Source organism: Solanum dulcamara, chromosome 2, assembly GCF_947179165.1.
Source record: "Solanum dulcamara chromosome 2, daSolDulc1.2, whole genome shotgun sequence".
Taxonomy (NCBI): Eukaryota; Viridiplantae; Streptophyta; class Magnoliopsida; order Solanales; family Solanaceae; genus Solanum; species Solanum dulcamara.
The window spans coordinates 75,982,041-75,999,122 of NC_077238.1; the positions used below are offsets into that span (position 1 = coordinate 75,982,041).

Sequence of the window (17,082 nt, forward strand, 5' to 3'; positions counted from 1 at the left end):
TAAGCACCTCACTCTACCCCTTCAATTAAAAGATCCAAATACATCCATTAAAAGACCCAAATCTACCCCACCCCATTAAAACACCCTAATTTTCTAAATTTTATAGATAAAAAGATCGTTGCATCAATTTCCTACAATCTACAATTCTTTGTGCTTTTCTCCTTTCAATTCTCTATCCCTCGACTTTGTTGATAAGTATTGAGCTCTGAAGGGCTTGCTTCTTTTAATTGTGGGGAAGCTTAGAAATTGAGAAAGGGACGAAAATTAGGGTGTTTAATGAGTGGGGTGGGTTTGAATATTTTAATTGATGGGATGGAGTGGGTTTGAGTGGGGTGGGATATTTATGTGGAGATCTTATATGGCGTAAATTAATACACATGGGATGCCACATTTTATTTCGTCAAACGAAAGGGTAGAAGTGAGCCAATAGTATGACGAAAAGGATATTTTTGAGCCAAAATATAGTTTAAGGATATATATACTCTATTTTGAATAGTTAAAAAGTAATTTTAGCCTTTTTCCGTTTTTAAATTCTGAATCCGCCTCACCTCGAATACGGTAGTTAGCTTGTTAGTTCAGTTTGTTAGAATCCAGATGTTCAATTAATGAAGTTTGTTACAATTATATTCTCAATGAACTGTGCTACCCATGTGGCAATACAAATACAACAAAATAAGTTTCTCATTATTTAACTTTCTTTGGTTCTTTGCAGTTTTTGTATTAATTTTATTTCTTTTTTGAGGAAGATTTGTTTGTTGTGGACGAGGTTAAGTATAAGTGGCTGTTTCTGCAAATCAGAAATCAATGAAATAATGTCTACCTTCTAAAGGTATGTAATCACATTTTTGGCAATGACAATTATTCGATATTTTATGACCATAAACGAAGTAGTCTAGGACTCTAGGTCTAGGTAGATGTACATAGCACCTTGAAATAAGGTAGATAATGTGTTACCTCTCAGTCGTTCTAGTTTACGTGACACACTTTAATTATACATAAAAATTATTTTAAATAAAGGTTTTGAGATTTTTTATCTAAAATAAAGTATAAATATGTGTGTGGCTATAATTATAAACAGATCAGAGGCGAATCCAAGATTTTGAATCTCTGGGTGTCGTGCTACTTTGAACAGTAACCTATGGCAAAATCTCCAGCAGCGTATAGTAAGATAATACTTAATATTTATTAGTAAATTTGCATACAAAATTTAGACTTGTTTTGTTGGTTCAGTTAAAATTTTACTTACAAGAGATCTAGGGTTCTAATCTACTTATTCACAATTCTTTTTACAATAAATTCGCTAATGATGTCTTGCACGGCAAAAAAAGTTTGAACTTGCATTCCTGAATGCTGCAGTGGTAAACCTGAGTTTTAACCACGGACACCACAAGCTCATTATTTCTAAGGGTGCTATGTATAGTATTTTTACTTTCCTTATAAATATATATACGAATATATATGTTTATACAGATTTTTAACAAAGATCACGGGGTGGCGTGGCACCCCTGCCAACAACATAGATCCGCCCCTAATTATATATTATTGAGCATATTCAAAAATGGCACAAGTGGTTGACTGGTTGTCTTTGAGATAACTTTTTCCTTAACAATGCAGGAATATGAACAAAATATGTGCATCCAAACACTCGCTAATGCCCATTATAATACTCCCTAGTAAAAAAAATTGTGAGGTGCCGCTAAGATTAAAATAAGAAATTTAAAATTAAATAATTTTTAAAGATAGAACGATATCATTCTTTTTGTGACAAATTAAAAAGGATAAACATAAAAATTGAACATTGAAAGTATGGGGATTAGTTAGAATTCACAACTAGTACAATTTATGCTATAAAACATATTTTTTTTTACTCATTTCCCATCGAACCAGCTCACTGAAAAAATTGATGGTGAGAAATATATTATCACTAAAATAGTGAAAAACTTTCTAATTTTTCTATATGAAAATATTCTTCTTTTTCTTTTCTCATAAATTCAATCAAATATTTATGGAAGTAGCCACTGAATATTTTTCAGCAGAATATTTCGATGGAAAAATAGTGATTTTTTAGTGGGTGACTTTTGCATCAGCACATGAATGATAAGTAAACTTGCTTAAGAATGATTAATAATTCAAGTGTAATAGGTTTCCTCACATGAAACAACTAATTATGGAAAATTTGCTACCTATAAATAAATCTCTCATTTTATGATGATTTCACAACATAGAATATTGTAATTTGCAATTATGAAGACCTTTAAGAGAGATAATGTTTTGTGTCACATTTTACTCTTATCTTGTTACTTCCTTTGTGCAGGTTAATTTTTTGTCTAATCTTTAATTTAATCCCCTTATTGCTCTGTCCTTATTTTTTCCATTTATTTTTATGACAATATTATCTTTGCAGGATTTCCAGTGTATGCCATAGACTATGACTACCATTTTACTTCAAAGGCATGTTTTCTATATAAGAAATATTTACATTTATAATTTCCCTCTAGAAAAAAGTATTAAAAAAACGACGCGGGTTATTGATATTTTTTATAAAAAAGAAATAAATTGGTCTGAATTGATTGTTTTTTCTTGTTATATAGTGTTTGGAAGACCCTCTAAATCCACAATATAATGGAGGAATTGCTAAAAATCCAGAAATGAATGATGGATTAAATGGATGGACACCATTTGGAAATGCAAATATTGAGACAAGAACATCAAAACAAGGCAATACCTTCATTGTTGCTTCACATAGAACACAACCAAATCATAGTTTTTCTCAAATATTTCATGTTGAGAAGGACACAATGTATACTATTTCAGGTACATTACTGTTGCCCTTGTTAATGTCATGAAGCTTTACAAAAGAAAATTTGAAAATCTTGTATAGTTTTCGGTCAATTGACACCCCTTTCGTTGGAAATTTGTTACACGTAACTTTTGTATGTATACATACTACATGTTGAATTTCCTAGATTGTTTTTCGTATTTTTTTATTTATTTCATATTTCAACTCGTTACTAAAATTTTTGGTTCTGTCACTATTTTAAGCTATTTCTAATTCCTCTTACCAATATAATTTGTCCGTTTCTATGTATATAAACTGATCGATTAAAATACATGGATAATGCAACATTGCATATAAATTAAAGTAGATTAATGATGGTAGATTTGCTTAATTTGGGTGAATTCTATTGATTTTATTTATGTCATTTTTATAGCATGGTTACAAGTGAGCCATGGAAATGCTGATGTTGTAGCAATGATTAGAACACCAACTGGTGATTTTCCCACAGGTTGGATTTATGATCCGTTAGTTTATACATATTAATCGATTTTTTATTGACCTAAGCAAAATTTGGACGAATTAAATTATGATTTGTTCATTAATTCTATTCTTTTTTAATCCACTTAAATTTGGCTCAATCTACTCGTTTGCCTCCTCTAGGTTGGACTATTGCAACATCTGAATGTTGGTCTATGCTGAAGGGTGGTTTTAATGGAAATTTTTCTGGCCCTGCTGAGCTATATTTTGAGGTTTATTACAATTTTATTATTATTCATGTTAAATGTTTTACATTTTTACCTTAGTAATTTGTTATCTTCTTTTTTTTCGGTTCATATTGACATACATGGTTTTAATTTCAGAGCAAGGATATTAGTTCAGTTGAATTATGGGCAGATAGCATCTCTATACAGCCATTTACCTTGTTGGAATGGAAATCTCATCAGAATCAAAGCATTGAAAAGGTCAACAAAAGAAGTAACTTTCTTGAAATTTTTATGTATTCCACTAGAATTTGAAATCAAGGGAAGCCTTGGAGCTATGTATAAAAAAAATTGTGCGATCTTTAAGTCACATGTCCAAATCGTAGAATCAATCAACTAATATTACATCCCCTTGGAAGTTCATTATACAACTACTAGAAAATTGCTAATTTCTGACATAATCCACTAGAAATCTCTTGAGAACGAGCCAAATTTCGATGGAAATTTAGTGCACATGACTGTCCTTTTTATTAGAATTTGAAATTTTGTTATAAAAAAAGTTAATTAGGATATAAAATGTAACATGCAGAGTAGAAAGAGCAAGGTGAAGTTACAAGTTGTTGATCATGAAGGCCAACCAATATCAAATGCAACAATCATGATCAAACAAACAGGTGCTGCATTTCCAGTTGGAAATGCTATTAGCTATCACATATTAACCAATACAGGTTATCAAGAATGGTACAATCCCAGGTTTAAGCTAACAGTTTTCGAGAACGAAATGAAGTGGTGGGTAACTGAACCGTTCCAAGGCAAAGAAGACTACCACTTAGCTGATGCCATGCTTCAATATGTCCAGAATCGCTCCATGTTAGTCCGTGGACACAATATAGTTTGGGAAAATCGCGATATGTTACCTTCATGGGCGAAAGATCTGCCACCTCCCCTGTTAGCATCAGCAATTGAGAGGAGATTTAACTCATTGATCCCAAGATATAAAGAACATATGATGCATTGGGATGTTGATAATGAAAACATGCATTTTTCGTATTTAGAAAGCCAAACAGGCGAAAACACGGTGTATTATTATAAGAAGGCTCATGGTATGGATTGGAATGCAACTATGTTCTTGAATGAATGGGGTACAATTGAAAATCCTGATGAGATTGTTGCAAGTCCAACTAAATACTTAGCCAAAATTAAGGAATTTCAAACTTTGGGATATGATGGACCTCTTGGAATTGGACTACAAGGACATTTTGATACTCCAACTATACCTTATATTAGAAGTGCACTTGATATACTTGCAACTGCAAATTTGCCTATTTGGATTACAGAGTTAGATGTTTCAAGCAGACCCCTTCAGGTAATAATTATAATCTCATTTCTTGTAAAAGTTGCATTTTAACATGTATACACTAATGATGTTATGACTTCTTATTTTTGAAGTTACCAAATTAGACATACTATAAACATGTATTTGATAGTACGAAAAATTGTTAGTTCTAATTTATACGCTAAAAGAATATGTATGTTGATTGTTTCCTTGGGCCGGGGGATATGGTCCCTTGAGTGCAAAGCTTGATTGCAAGATCCACCTATCAAGCAGGTATGAAAGTTGACTTTAGTAATTCAATGGAAGGGTTCGTCGCTAAATGAATAAATGGTACTCTAGGGATAACATGCTGATCTTCCTATAGGGGTTCAAGGTCCAACCGTGGAATTCTTGGGAAAAAAAAGAGAATGAATTAAAAGATAGTCGATACATTAAAACTAGGTGTAAATTAGAATATATATACACATTATCAGTGCACAAAAGTTAAACTCGTCATTAATTACTCTATCACATTTTATATTTTTTGTTGTGATTTTTGGACTACAGGCAGATTACTTGAAGGACATATTGTGGGAGCTTCATGCACATCCAGCAGTAAATGGGATAATGTTTTGGTCACCATGGCAACCACAAGGATGTTTTAAAATGTGTTTAACTGATAATGATTTCAAGAATTTGCCTACTGGGGATGTTGTGGACAATTTCATGAGGGAATTAAATCCTCAAGGATTAATTGGCACCACTAATCATAATGGTTATTTTGAGAATTCATTATATCATGGAGATTATGAAGTCATAATCAAACATTCTGCAATTAAAGATGAGTCATTTACTCAAAAAATTAATGTAGCAAAAAGCAATAATAGTAGTACCCTAATGATATTGAAATTACCTGCTTAAATTATATTTGATGAATAAAATTGTCCCTGAATTTTCATCTTGACTTGTTTCATAATTTTTCTCATTTTATTTTATTTTATTTAAATAATGTTATTTAGGGAAGATAGCTTGTGTGGAATTTTCGAGAATGCATATGGTACACGTCAAAAACATATTTAATCATGAATTAATTGACCCTTAAAAAGGAAAATGAAAAAACAAGGAATTTATACATCCAAATTAGTCATTCAGAAAAATAATTAACGTAAGTAATAATCTGCGTTTCATCAAATAAGTATTAAATTAAAATGAATACAAGGTGAAAGTTAGCATGAGCCCGTTTGAATGGGCTTAAAAAAAGTAATTTTTATGTATGCAGTGCTTTTAGAACTTTGAAGTGCTGAAAGTTATTTTTATAAATAAGCAGTTGAGTGTTTGGATAAAAGTGCTTATACCGAAGAAATGAGAAAAATAATGTGAATTTTAGGGTTAAAAGAATAAAAAGGGTAGTTTGAGAATTTAGTTAAAATATAAGGGATATAAAAGTAATTTCTATGGTCAAAGAAAATGGCTTTAATCACTTAGGAAAAAAAAGTTAGGAATCCTAGTTTTTCATTTTTGGCTGACTTTAAGAACTTTATGGCTTAAAGTTAGCATTATGCAAACACCACAATAAGCTAAAAAGGGCTTATAAGTTAGTTTGACCAACTTATAAGCCCATCCAAACGGGCTCCATGTTGTTTCTTTGATTCCGATAAATAGAACTTCATTAATCATTAAAAAGACGTAAATTCAAGGAAAATATATAAGTGATTCCTTTAAAGTTTTACAATTTTCATTTTGTTATTATTAGGGCTTGCACATATTAAACACTTCAACGTTAATAACGTCATCTAAAGTGTGTCTATTAAACTCTTATGACTAATTAGAGCTTTCAATATGAGCGGCCCCAGCTCATACATGCTTTGAAACTTTACGGATTAGGTCGAACTGAATCATTATTTTGGCAGGCCAAAAAACAATCAACCCAACTCATAACTATGTGAGCTACAGACTGCGCCGGGTCAGTCCACTTTTTTAAAATAATGTATCTTTTATAATTTAAATTATAATTTTAAAATGTTAACATAAATATCAAAGACAATATTACATGTTATTTACTACTTGTTAACCAAGTCTTAAATTCATAAATAAAATAATATTAATGATGCTTATTAAGTTTGACTTCGAATAAAGATTTGGTTGTATGACTTCAATCTAAAATCATTATTATTTTATGTAAATATTTTGGATACAATCATATAAGAAAATATATTTAATACTTGGATTTTTGAACTTTGTAATATTTATATGCATGATTTAAGACTTTAAGTTTAAACTTCTATTGTTATTTTTAGCATTCTATTTTATTTATTTATTTATTTAGCTTACTGATCAGTCCAACCCACATTGCTCAAGCCCTACAGGCTAGTGGACTTATCCGATCCGAGCTAAAAAGTAATATTGTTAAGTGTGCTCCAAAATTTTTAGCCCAACCCCATTATATCCCAGGTTAGATCGGACTGGCTCAACAGGCCTAGCCGTTATTGATAGTTCTATGACTAATCAATCAAAAATAAATAATGCATAAACTACACGGGCGATGATATGACAAATTCAAAAGAAAAAGATCGCTTGGCTTTTGAGTCCAGCTAATCCCTCACCCCCAAAAAAGAAAAACACTTACTATATTATATAATAGCTATGAAAAGAAACTTAACTTGGTTAAGTAAAGTTGCTCTCTTTTTACAATATTTAAATAACATATGAAAAGGTTAAGAAAAGTGAAAAAGCATGGAATAGGCTGTACCCCTATTTAACTTTTATCTTATTTCCATTTCCTCAAATCTTTTTGCATGGGAATTATAAATATAGAAATAAAATAAAAAACTATAAACAAAACTTAAGAAGCAAGAACACAGCCTTTGCACTTGTGCTTAAATACTCTCAATCTCCACACAAATACATCTCTCTCTCTTTATCAATTTCAAACATGGCCAAAAGACTCCATTTTCTTTTCACTCTTATAGCAATTACTTCCCTTTCTTTCTTCTCTCATTTCACTTTTTCGGATTCCTCCGTAGACGCTTTCGTCTACGGAGGCTGTTCACAATTAAAATACACACCAAATTCACCATACGAATCGAATCTCAACTCCCTTCTCACATCCCTAGTAAACTCAGCAACATATTCATCGTACAACAAATTTAGTATCATGGGCTCAACGAAACAAGACATTTTATACGGGGTTTACCAATGTCGCGGTGATCTATCGATGCCCGATTGCGCAACTTGTGTAGCCAAAGCAGTGAGTTCAATTGGCCAACTTTGTTCACAAAATTGTGGTGGTGCATTACAATTACAAGGGTGTTTTGTCAAGTATGACAACACTTCATTTCTTGGTGTTGAGGACAAAACTTGTGTGTTGAACAAATGTGGGCCATCTAATGGGCTTATTGATGGGGATTCTGTGGGCCGGGTTTTGACAAGTTTGAATGGGGCTGGTGGGCTTTTTAGAGTTGGTGGGTCATTAGATGTACATGGTGCAGCCCAATGTGTTGGTGATTTGAGTATGGGCCAATGTCAAGATTGTTTATCGGAGGCGATCGGACGGCTAAAAAATGAGTGTGGCGGTGCGTCGTATGGGGATATGTTTTTGGGAAAATGTTATGCTAGATTTACTACTAGTGGATCTCATTTTGAGTCCAAATCTAATCATGGTAAGAAAAATAAATAGTAATTTAATTTATATATACTAACAAATTAACAGAGTAAAAATTTCTACGCGATTAATATTATTTTATCTATCATGATAAGTCGACAACGTATTATTTTGTAAGTTTTGGATCACCAAATTAGCCTTATTCTAGACAGTAGCATATTGTTGTAAGTTATTTTAAAATACTTCTTTTGTTTCACTTTATGTGATGCAGACATGCAGTTATTATTTAGAGTCAAAGGAATCATTTTTATCATAATTTTTTAAAATATATTTTTTAAATTTTTTGAAATTGTGAATTGTAGTACTTTTTATGTAATTTCTAAATATGTAAATTTTATTTTAAAATTTTAAAGGTTCAATTCTATGTCCAGATTCACCCTGAAAATTAAATAATTTTACCCTTGTACTTGGAATTATCTCACGTAATAGCTAAAAGATATCTCTCTCTATATATATATATTGACAATATATATACACGAAAATTCAAATTTATTGTTCCATTATGTAAATATGTAGATTATATAACAAATCATATGTAGATTATATAACAAATCTTTATGGCATATTTATTAATTGCAGGTTCTCATTTTGAGAATGAGAAGACATTCGCACTTATCATTGGATTATTAGCTGGTGTTGCTCTTCTCATCATTTTCTTAACTTTTTTAAGAAGAATATTTGGACGAAATGGTAAGAACTCACATTTTTATCATCCTTTTTAAAAAATAAAAAATAAATTAATCATTTTTGAATATTATTCTCTTTTCAATTTCTAAAAGTGATTATAACAATTTTTCAGGTCCCCCCCCCCCTCCGGTTTTACTTTTAGATCCTGTTAAATTCATATACAATTGTTTGATGTGTCATTTACGGAAATAGTGACGGATCAAAATTTTATAGCTAAATAATAAAAATCTCATTCTAATTTCATTTAATTATGAATTAACGATGAATTATAAAAAAAAAATTAACTAAAAGCTATTTAGCAACAAATTAATCGGAGATTACTGACAAATTTCGTAGCTAAATTCATATTTTCTAATAGAGATTTTTGATAATGACTTTAATTGATTCTCTTTTTGTGTTTTTAACTTTTTGCAGGTAAATAAAGAATATACATACATGATCAACGTCAACTTGCATTCTTTATTTGAAATGAGGACTATGAAAGAAAGATGACTTATAGAGATGTGTGCCATAAAGGAAAAAAATTGAAAAGGGAGGAAATGAACTTTAACAAAGTGACTTTGTCTAGAGATTTAAAAGAAATTGCATATGTTTTTGTGAAGTTTCATTTGGTTATGTTTTCATGTGAGGCATTTGATTATAATAAAGTATTTTTTGTTTCATTATTTAAGCAATAGCATAATTGAACGACATATCCTTTATCATTCATGAATGATTACACTAATCGGTAGAAGAGACGTCATATTTGAAACTTATAGATTTGAAATTTTAGTTCTTTTGTAAATAATTTAAATGTATTCATGAATGGATATTTTAAGATAAATCTAAAATTTGAATCAAAAGTTATAAAATTTTATTAAACTTGTAATTGAAACTCTAGCTCTATCATACTAATCGATCTTGGAAACATTTTAATAGGAAGTTATGTGTTTTTGTTTTTCTCAAAAAGAAGGAGAAGAATTAGGCCAAGTTCTATTCTCTTTGATGAGTTTATTTGATGTGAATTTAGATTAGTTCAATAAAAAAATATTATTTTCAATTTCTAACAGTTGTTATACTCCATCTATTTTAATTTGTATGTCAATTTTTTCTTATTAATTTTTTTATAAAAAAAATGATACTTTTAATAATTAATACCCTCTTTAATTTTAATATTCACATGTTATAATTAAGATCACAAGATTTAAATTATATTTTATTACGACATAATATAAATCTTTAGTTCAAAATTATAAAATTAAAATAATTTATGTTTTATATTTTAAATTTTGCGTCCAATAAAGATACATAAAATGAGCAAAGGGGGTATTAAATATTCTAATTTGAATTGAAGACCAAATGAAGGAAAGAAAAGATTTATTTTAGTCCACATGTACCACTTTCTGCCCCTTGTTTTCACTATAATAGAAACATAATTAATTAGTCTACACTCCATAATTTGTCTCCAATGAATATTAGGACCACAAATATTGTCTGCCATATTTTATTATGGGATAAACCAATTTGAAAAATTAGGTGGCGTTTGATTTTCAAAAATGTTAAGAGGAGCTTTTCAAAGAAAAATGTTGGATTTGCGAATAAAATTTCCACAATAAATTTTTTTTAAAAAGAAGCTAAAAACGGATCAAATTACAGGCTTTTTGAAAAAAATAATAATATATATGCAGATTTTGATTAATAGTAGATAATATTAGGTTAAGAGTATTTTTGAACGAACTTAATCTAATATATAGTTGATGTCAAAGCCTATGATTGGATGGGTGAGTACAGAGATAGTATTGGGATTGGTTTATAACTATCTTTTTCCGTAAACAAAGTAGTAAGAAAGAAAGAGAGAAAGTTGTGTAGTATTATTTTTTTTTCTTCTATGTCACTATTTTCCGTTCAAGACTTGGCTATATTTATAGCCACAAAAGGTTGCAATTTCAAAAGCAGCCTAGTGGTACATCCACTAACTAGTGCAAAGTTTCAAAACACTCCCCTTTGGATGTCCATGTGGAAAAAAAAACTTTACAAAAAAAAATTGTGCCTCGTTAAAACCTTACTAGAAGAAAAAAAAACAGTGGGTAAAAGCCTAGTGAAGGAAAATGAGTACACACATCTGATAATATGCCTTGAGTGTTGTCTCATTAAAAACCTTATCAGAAAAATTCAGTGGGACAAAATCTTGGCTAAGAAAAAAAGAGTACAGCGTGTATTTTGCTCCCCCTGATGAAAACATCACTTAATATCTCGAAGACGATACATTCCAATTTTGTATCTCATTTTCTCAAAGGTTGAAGCTGGCAATGCTTTGGTGAATATATCTGTCAAATTGTCACTTGAACGAACTTGTTGGACATCTATTTCACCCTTCTTTTGAAGATCATGAGTGAAAAAGAATTTTGGTGAAATATATTTTGTTATGTCTCCTTTGATGTATCCTCCCTTCAGTTGAGCTATACATGCAGCATTGTCTTCATACAATATTGTTGGAACATCTCTTTTCAAAGAAAGACCACATGTTTCTTGAATGTGTTGAGTTATAGATCTTAAACTTAACTAAACACATTCTCGACTTGCTTCATGAATGGCTATTATTTCTGCATGATTTGAAGAAGTGGCAACCATAATTTGCTTTGTTGAACGTCATGATATAGCTGTACCACCACATGTAAATAAATAGCATGTCTGGATCGACCTTTATGAGGATCAGAAAAATATTCCGCATCTGCGTAATCAATTAATTGTGACGGGGATTCATTCGAGTAAAATAATCTCATATCAATGGTCCCTCGGAGGTATCTGAATATATGCTTAATTCCATTCCAGTGTCTTCACGCTGGAGAAGAACTAAATCTTGCTAACAAGTTTATTGCGAAAGCTATATCTGATCTAGAATTGTTGGTAAGATACATTAATGCACCAATTGCACTAAGATATGGTATTTCAGCACCAACAAGCTCTTTATCATTTTCATGAGGTCGAAATGGATCTTTATTAATATCAAGAGATCTCACAACCATTGGGGTACTCAGTGGGTGTGTTTTATCCATGTAAAATCTTCTTAAAGTATTTTCTGTATATGTTGATTGATGGACAAATATCTCATTTGCAAAATGTTCAATTTGTAGACCAAGACAAAATTTTGTCTTTCCAGGGTCTTTCATTTCAAACTCCTTTTTCAGACATTTTACTGCCTTTGAAAGTTCTTCCGGAGTTCCAATAATATTTAAATCATCAACATATACTGCTATTATGCCAAATTCAGATCCACACCTTTTCATAAATACACAAGGCCAAGTTGGATCATTTTTATATCCTTCTTTTAGCAAGTATTCGCTAAGACGATTATACCACATTCGCCCTGATTGTTTCAGCCCATATAAAGATTTTTGAAGTTTTATTAAATAATTTTCCCGAAAATCTTTATATATTTCAGGCATTTTAAATCCTTCAGGAATTTTCATAAAGATATCGTTATCCATAGAACCATATAAATAGGTTGTAACGACATCCACCAGATGCATGCCAAATTTTTCATGAACTGCCAGATTTATAAGATACCTGAAAGTTATTGCACTCACCACAGGAGAATATTTTTCCATATAATCAATGTCGAGTCTTTGCGAAAATTCTTGTGCAACAAATCGTGTTTTATATTTGACGACTTCATTTTTCTCATTTCTTTTTCGCACAAAGACCCATTTGTACTCCACTGCTTTTATACCTTTAGGCATTCGGACTATCGGTCCGAAAAGTTCGCATTTTTCAAGCGAAGCTAATTCAACTTGAATTGCATCTTTCCATTTTGGCCAATCATTCCTCTGTCTACATTCATCGACAGATTTTGATTCAAGATCCTCGTTTTGTTGCATTATTTCCATAGCAACATAATAAGCAAAGCTATTGTCGACAATTACATTATTTTGGTTTCATATTTTTCCTGATGTGACATAATTTATTAAAATTTCTTTATCATTTTCAGGCGCCTTAACCTTTTCCAAGATTTTATCAATTGTTATGTCTCCTCGCTCTTCTTGAGCTGGTTCCGTCATATCATGACTATCTTGATTATTTGCTCCTTTTATTTTTCGAGGATTTTTATTTTTGTAACCAATTGGTCTACCACGTTTTAAAAGTGGTTTAGACTCATTTGCATTATTTAATTATCCTACTGGGACATCAACTCGAATTGGAGCATTAGTAGCTGGGATATGAGATTTAGTAACTCTTGATAGGTCAGTAAATGCATCTGACAGTTGATTTGCAATGTTTTGTAAATGAATTATCTTTTGAATTTCCAGTTCACATTTATTTGTACGAGGATCTAAATGAGATAGTGATAATGCATTTCAATCTATTTCTTTTTTCATGTGCTTATTTTCTCCCCATAATGCTGGATATACTGATTCATCAAAATGACAATCAACAAATCTTGCGGTAAATAAATCTCTAGTCATTTAAATATTTTATAATAGAAGGAGATTCATACCTAACATATATCCACAATCTTCTTTGGGGTTCCATTTTTGTGCGTTGTGGTGGAGCAATCGGAACATATACTGCACACCCAAATATTCTAAGATGGAAAATGTTCGGCTCCTGACCAAAAGTTAAGTGTAATAGGGAGAATTTATGATAACTTGTGGGTCTGATCCGCACAAGACTTGTTGCATGCAAAATAGCATGACCCCATAATGAAATGAAAAATTTTGTTCTCATAAGCATTGGTCTAGCAATTAATTGAAGACGTTTAATTAATGATTCTGCTAGACCATTTTGAGTATGAACATGAGCAACAGGATGCTCAACTGTTATCCCAGTGGACAAACAATAATCATTAAATGCATGAGATGTGAACTCACCAGCATTATCAAGACGAATTGTATTTATTGCATAATCTGAAAATTGTGCTCTTAACTTAATTATTTGAGCAAGTAATCTCGCAAATGTCATGTTACGAGTTGATAATAAGCATACATGTGACCATCTTGTAGATGCATCTATTAAAACCATATAATATCTAAATGGTCCACATGATGGGTGAATGGGCCGACATATATCACCATGTATACGTTCCAGAAATGTTGGGAATTCAATGTCCACTTTGAATACTGATGGTCTAGTAATCAATTTGCCTTGAGAACATGCAGCACAAGAGAATTCTTTAAATTGAAGAATCTTTTGGCTCTTCAAAGAGTGTCCATGTGAACTCTCAATTATTTTGCGCATCATATTAGAATCGGGATGACCCAATCGGTCATGCCAAATAATAAAATCATTTGAGTTAGTAAACTTTTGGTTTACTATGACATGTGTTTCAACCATGCTAATACTTGTGAAGTATAAGCCGGATGAAAGAGCGGGTAACTTTTCAAGTATAAACTTTTTGCCCGACATCATTGTAGTAATGTAAAGATATTCATTTTTTTCATCATTTGTAGTCTCAATATGATAATTATTTTAACGAATGTCTTTGAAACTTAATAAGTTTCTTTGAGACTTACTACAATATAATGCTTCATTAATTGTTAAATTTGTTCCCCCGACAAGTACAACTTTAGCTTTTTCGGATCCTTCAATTAATCTTGTACTATCAGATATTGTATTAATAGTAGCTTCTTTCATAATTAAATAAAAGAAATATTTCTTATCTTTTAAAATAGTGTGTGTTGTGGCACTATCAATAAGACACATATCATCATAATTGATTTTGAATCCAACTGATGACTGGAATTTTCATATTCTTCATAAATAAAAAATACATTATAAGAACGTGAAAAACTAACAACATAAAAACTTTAAGGAATTACACTGTCTTAAGATACATTTTTAAAAAGTACAACATAATATCAAACACAATAAGAAAACAGTAACTAATTTTATAAGATTTATCCCCAGTTAGATGATCAATTCTTCAATCAATATTCATAAAGTCTTCAGCTTCCAAATGAGTAATATTTGGTAGATCTCTGAAATCATCATCTTTATAAGCAATATTTGCCTCAATATTTTCATGTCTATTTGAGGGGGTTGCTTCATCATCATTATTTTGAAAAATCAAGTTTGTCTCCATATCATTATCTCTTCTTTTGAGAGAGGCTTGATAAAGTTTCACAAAATGATCGGGCGTACGACATTCACATGCCCGATGACCCTTCATACCACACCGGTGACAAATATTGGATTTACCTCTGGAAGAATTATTTTGAGGTACTTTATTGTTCTCATGATTATTTTCAACATGATGACGATAATTGATTCATCCTCTACCACATCCTCGCCCACGTCCACGACCACGACCACGGACACGGCCGCGATAATTATTTTATCTTGATTCAGACTGATTATATGCTGCTACAACATTCGCTTCAAGGAATGGAGCAGATCTAGTGGGACGAGCTTCATGATTTTTCATAAGAAAAGTATTATTTTGCTCAGCCACAAGTAAGCATGTAATTAATTCAGAATACTTCTTAAATCCTTTTTCACGATATTGTTGTTGTAACAACACATTTAAAACGTGAAAAGTGGAAAGAGTTTCTCAAGTAAGTCATCATCAGTGATAGAATCTCCACATAATTTTAACATAGAACTTACCGTGTGGATAGCAGAATTATACTCTATCACAGTTTTAAAATCTTGAAAGCGAAGGTGAATCCAGTCATATCGGGCTTTTGGTAACACCATAAATTTTAGGTAGTGATACCGATCCTTCAAATTAGTCCATAATTCAAGAGAGTCTTTCACAGTTAAATATTCAGTTTTAATCCTTCATGAATATGATGACGGAGAAAAATCATGGCATTTGCTTTATCTTGGTTTGATGCATTATTATTTTGTTTAATAGTATCACCAAGACCTTTAGCGTCAAGGTGAATTTAAGCGTCAAGGATCCATGATAAATAATTTTTTCCAAAAATGTCAAGTGCCGCAAATTCAAGTTTTGATAAATTTGACATGATAAAACTGAGATAGAAATTAATTTTAGAAATAGAAAAGACAACTAAAATAAAATTTTTTAATAAATATACCTGATATAAAAATTAATTTATCTGGAAAAATAGAACTTCGTGCTGATAACGTGTTATGAAAGTAAATTAAATTGGCAAGATAAGGAAAACAAAGTCGGAAGAAAGAAAGAGAGAAAGTTGTGTAGTATTGTTTTTTTTCTTCTATGTCACTATTTTCCGTTCAAGACTTGGCTATATTTATAGCCACAAAAGGTCACAATTTCAAAAGCAGCCTAGTGGTACATCCACTAACTAGTGCAAAGTTTCAAAACAATATATGAGTTTTGATATTTGTAACTTAAATATATGATTGGAGCCTATTTAAATTAAATAAATGTTTCACATTAATAGTTCAAAAGAAAATGAAGCTATATATGATTATGTGAAACTTTTTAAAAAATCGTGTATAAAATTTAAATAAAAAGTTTTAAAAATCATTATAGAAAATCCTTTTAGTCTTTGCCAGAAGTAAAAGTTTTCTTGAAATAGCGTTCCGTTAAATAAACTATTCAAAAAAATTATTTTTTCTTCTTTTCAACTTAATTTTACTCTCACAACTTGTTCCAATGATAACGTTTGGCACAACATAGTTGCCAACATATCCTATATGTAAATTGAAATCGAACAAATAATATAATTATTGACTTATATATTAAAATTGAAATAAAAGAATAGACAATAATTCTTTTCCTTTGAAATTTATTTTAATAAACATAAAATCAGGCGAAAAGTCTAATTAATTACTATTGGTTTTTCTGCTATCTCATTTTATAAGGTGGAAAGTTGTAGCCTTCATAAGTAGGATCACAAAATTATTTTCTTGAGTTTGTTGACATGATTCTCTCTAGCATCATAATATATATTTATTTTTTTTGGTTTCTTAGCTGATATCCGAAGTCCGCATTGAAATTTCGATTAAATTCAAATCACGAATGACAGGGATC

General features: G+C 30.8%; 2 protein-coding genes across 2 annotated transcripts; both read left to right on the plus strand.

Annotated features, from left to right (window-relative positions):
• Positions 1 to 2,244: 2,244 nt before the first annotated feature.
• Positions 2,245 to 5,716, plus strand: LOC129877296 (endo-1,4-beta-xylanase 5-like). Its single transcript, XM_055952779.1, has 8 exons — positions 2,245 to 2,314; positions 2,405 to 2,451; positions 2,592 to 2,814; positions 3,213 to 3,287; positions 3,440 to 3,528; positions 3,640 to 3,741; positions 4,070 to 4,846; positions 5,363 to 5,716. The coding sequence occupies exons 1-8, from the start codon at positions 2,245 to 2,247 to the stop codon at positions 5,714 to 5,716; spliced, it is 1,737 nt and encodes a 578-aa protein (XP_055808754.1).
• A 2,000-nt stretch (positions 5,717 to 7,716) lies between these two features.
• LOC129877304 (plasmodesmata-located protein 7-like) lies at positions 7,717 to 9,849 on the plus strand. Its single transcript, XM_055952790.1, has 3 exons — positions 7,717 to 8,454; positions 9,036 to 9,146; positions 9,558 to 9,849. The coding sequence occupies exons 1-3, from the start codon at positions 7,728 to 7,730 to the stop codon at positions 9,563 to 9,565; spliced, it is 846 nt and encodes a 281-aa protein (XP_055808765.1). The 5' UTR covers positions 7,717 to 7,727; the 3' UTR covers positions 9,566 to 9,849.
• The last annotated feature ends 7,233 nt before the right edge of the window (positions 9,850 to 17,082 follow it).

What these genes read in the sequence shown, in the direction of transcription:
- LOC129877304 (XM_055952790.1), top strand. Translation starts at nt 7,728, where the DNA reads ATGGCCAAAAGACTCCATTTTCTTTTCACTCTTATAGCAATTACTTCC. An exon ending in TGAGTCCAAATCTAATCATG is followed by an intron (nt 8,455 to 9,035) that starts GTAAGAAAAATA and finishes TATTAATTGCAG; the next exon opens with GTTCTCATTTTGAGAATGAG.
- LOC129877296 (XM_055952779.1), top strand. Translation starts at nt 2,245, where the DNA reads ATGAAGACCTTTAAGAGAGATAATGTTTTGTGTCACATTTTACTCTTA. An exon ending in CACAATGTATACTATTTCAG is followed by an intron (nt 2,815 to 3,212) that starts GTACATTACTGT and finishes TCATTTTTATAG; the next exon opens with CATGGTTACAAGTGAGCCAT. An exon ending in CTGCTGAGCTATATTTTGAG is followed by an intron (nt 3,529 to 3,639) that starts GTTTATTACAAT and finishes TTTTAATTTCAG; the next exon opens with AGCAAGGATATTAGTTCAGT.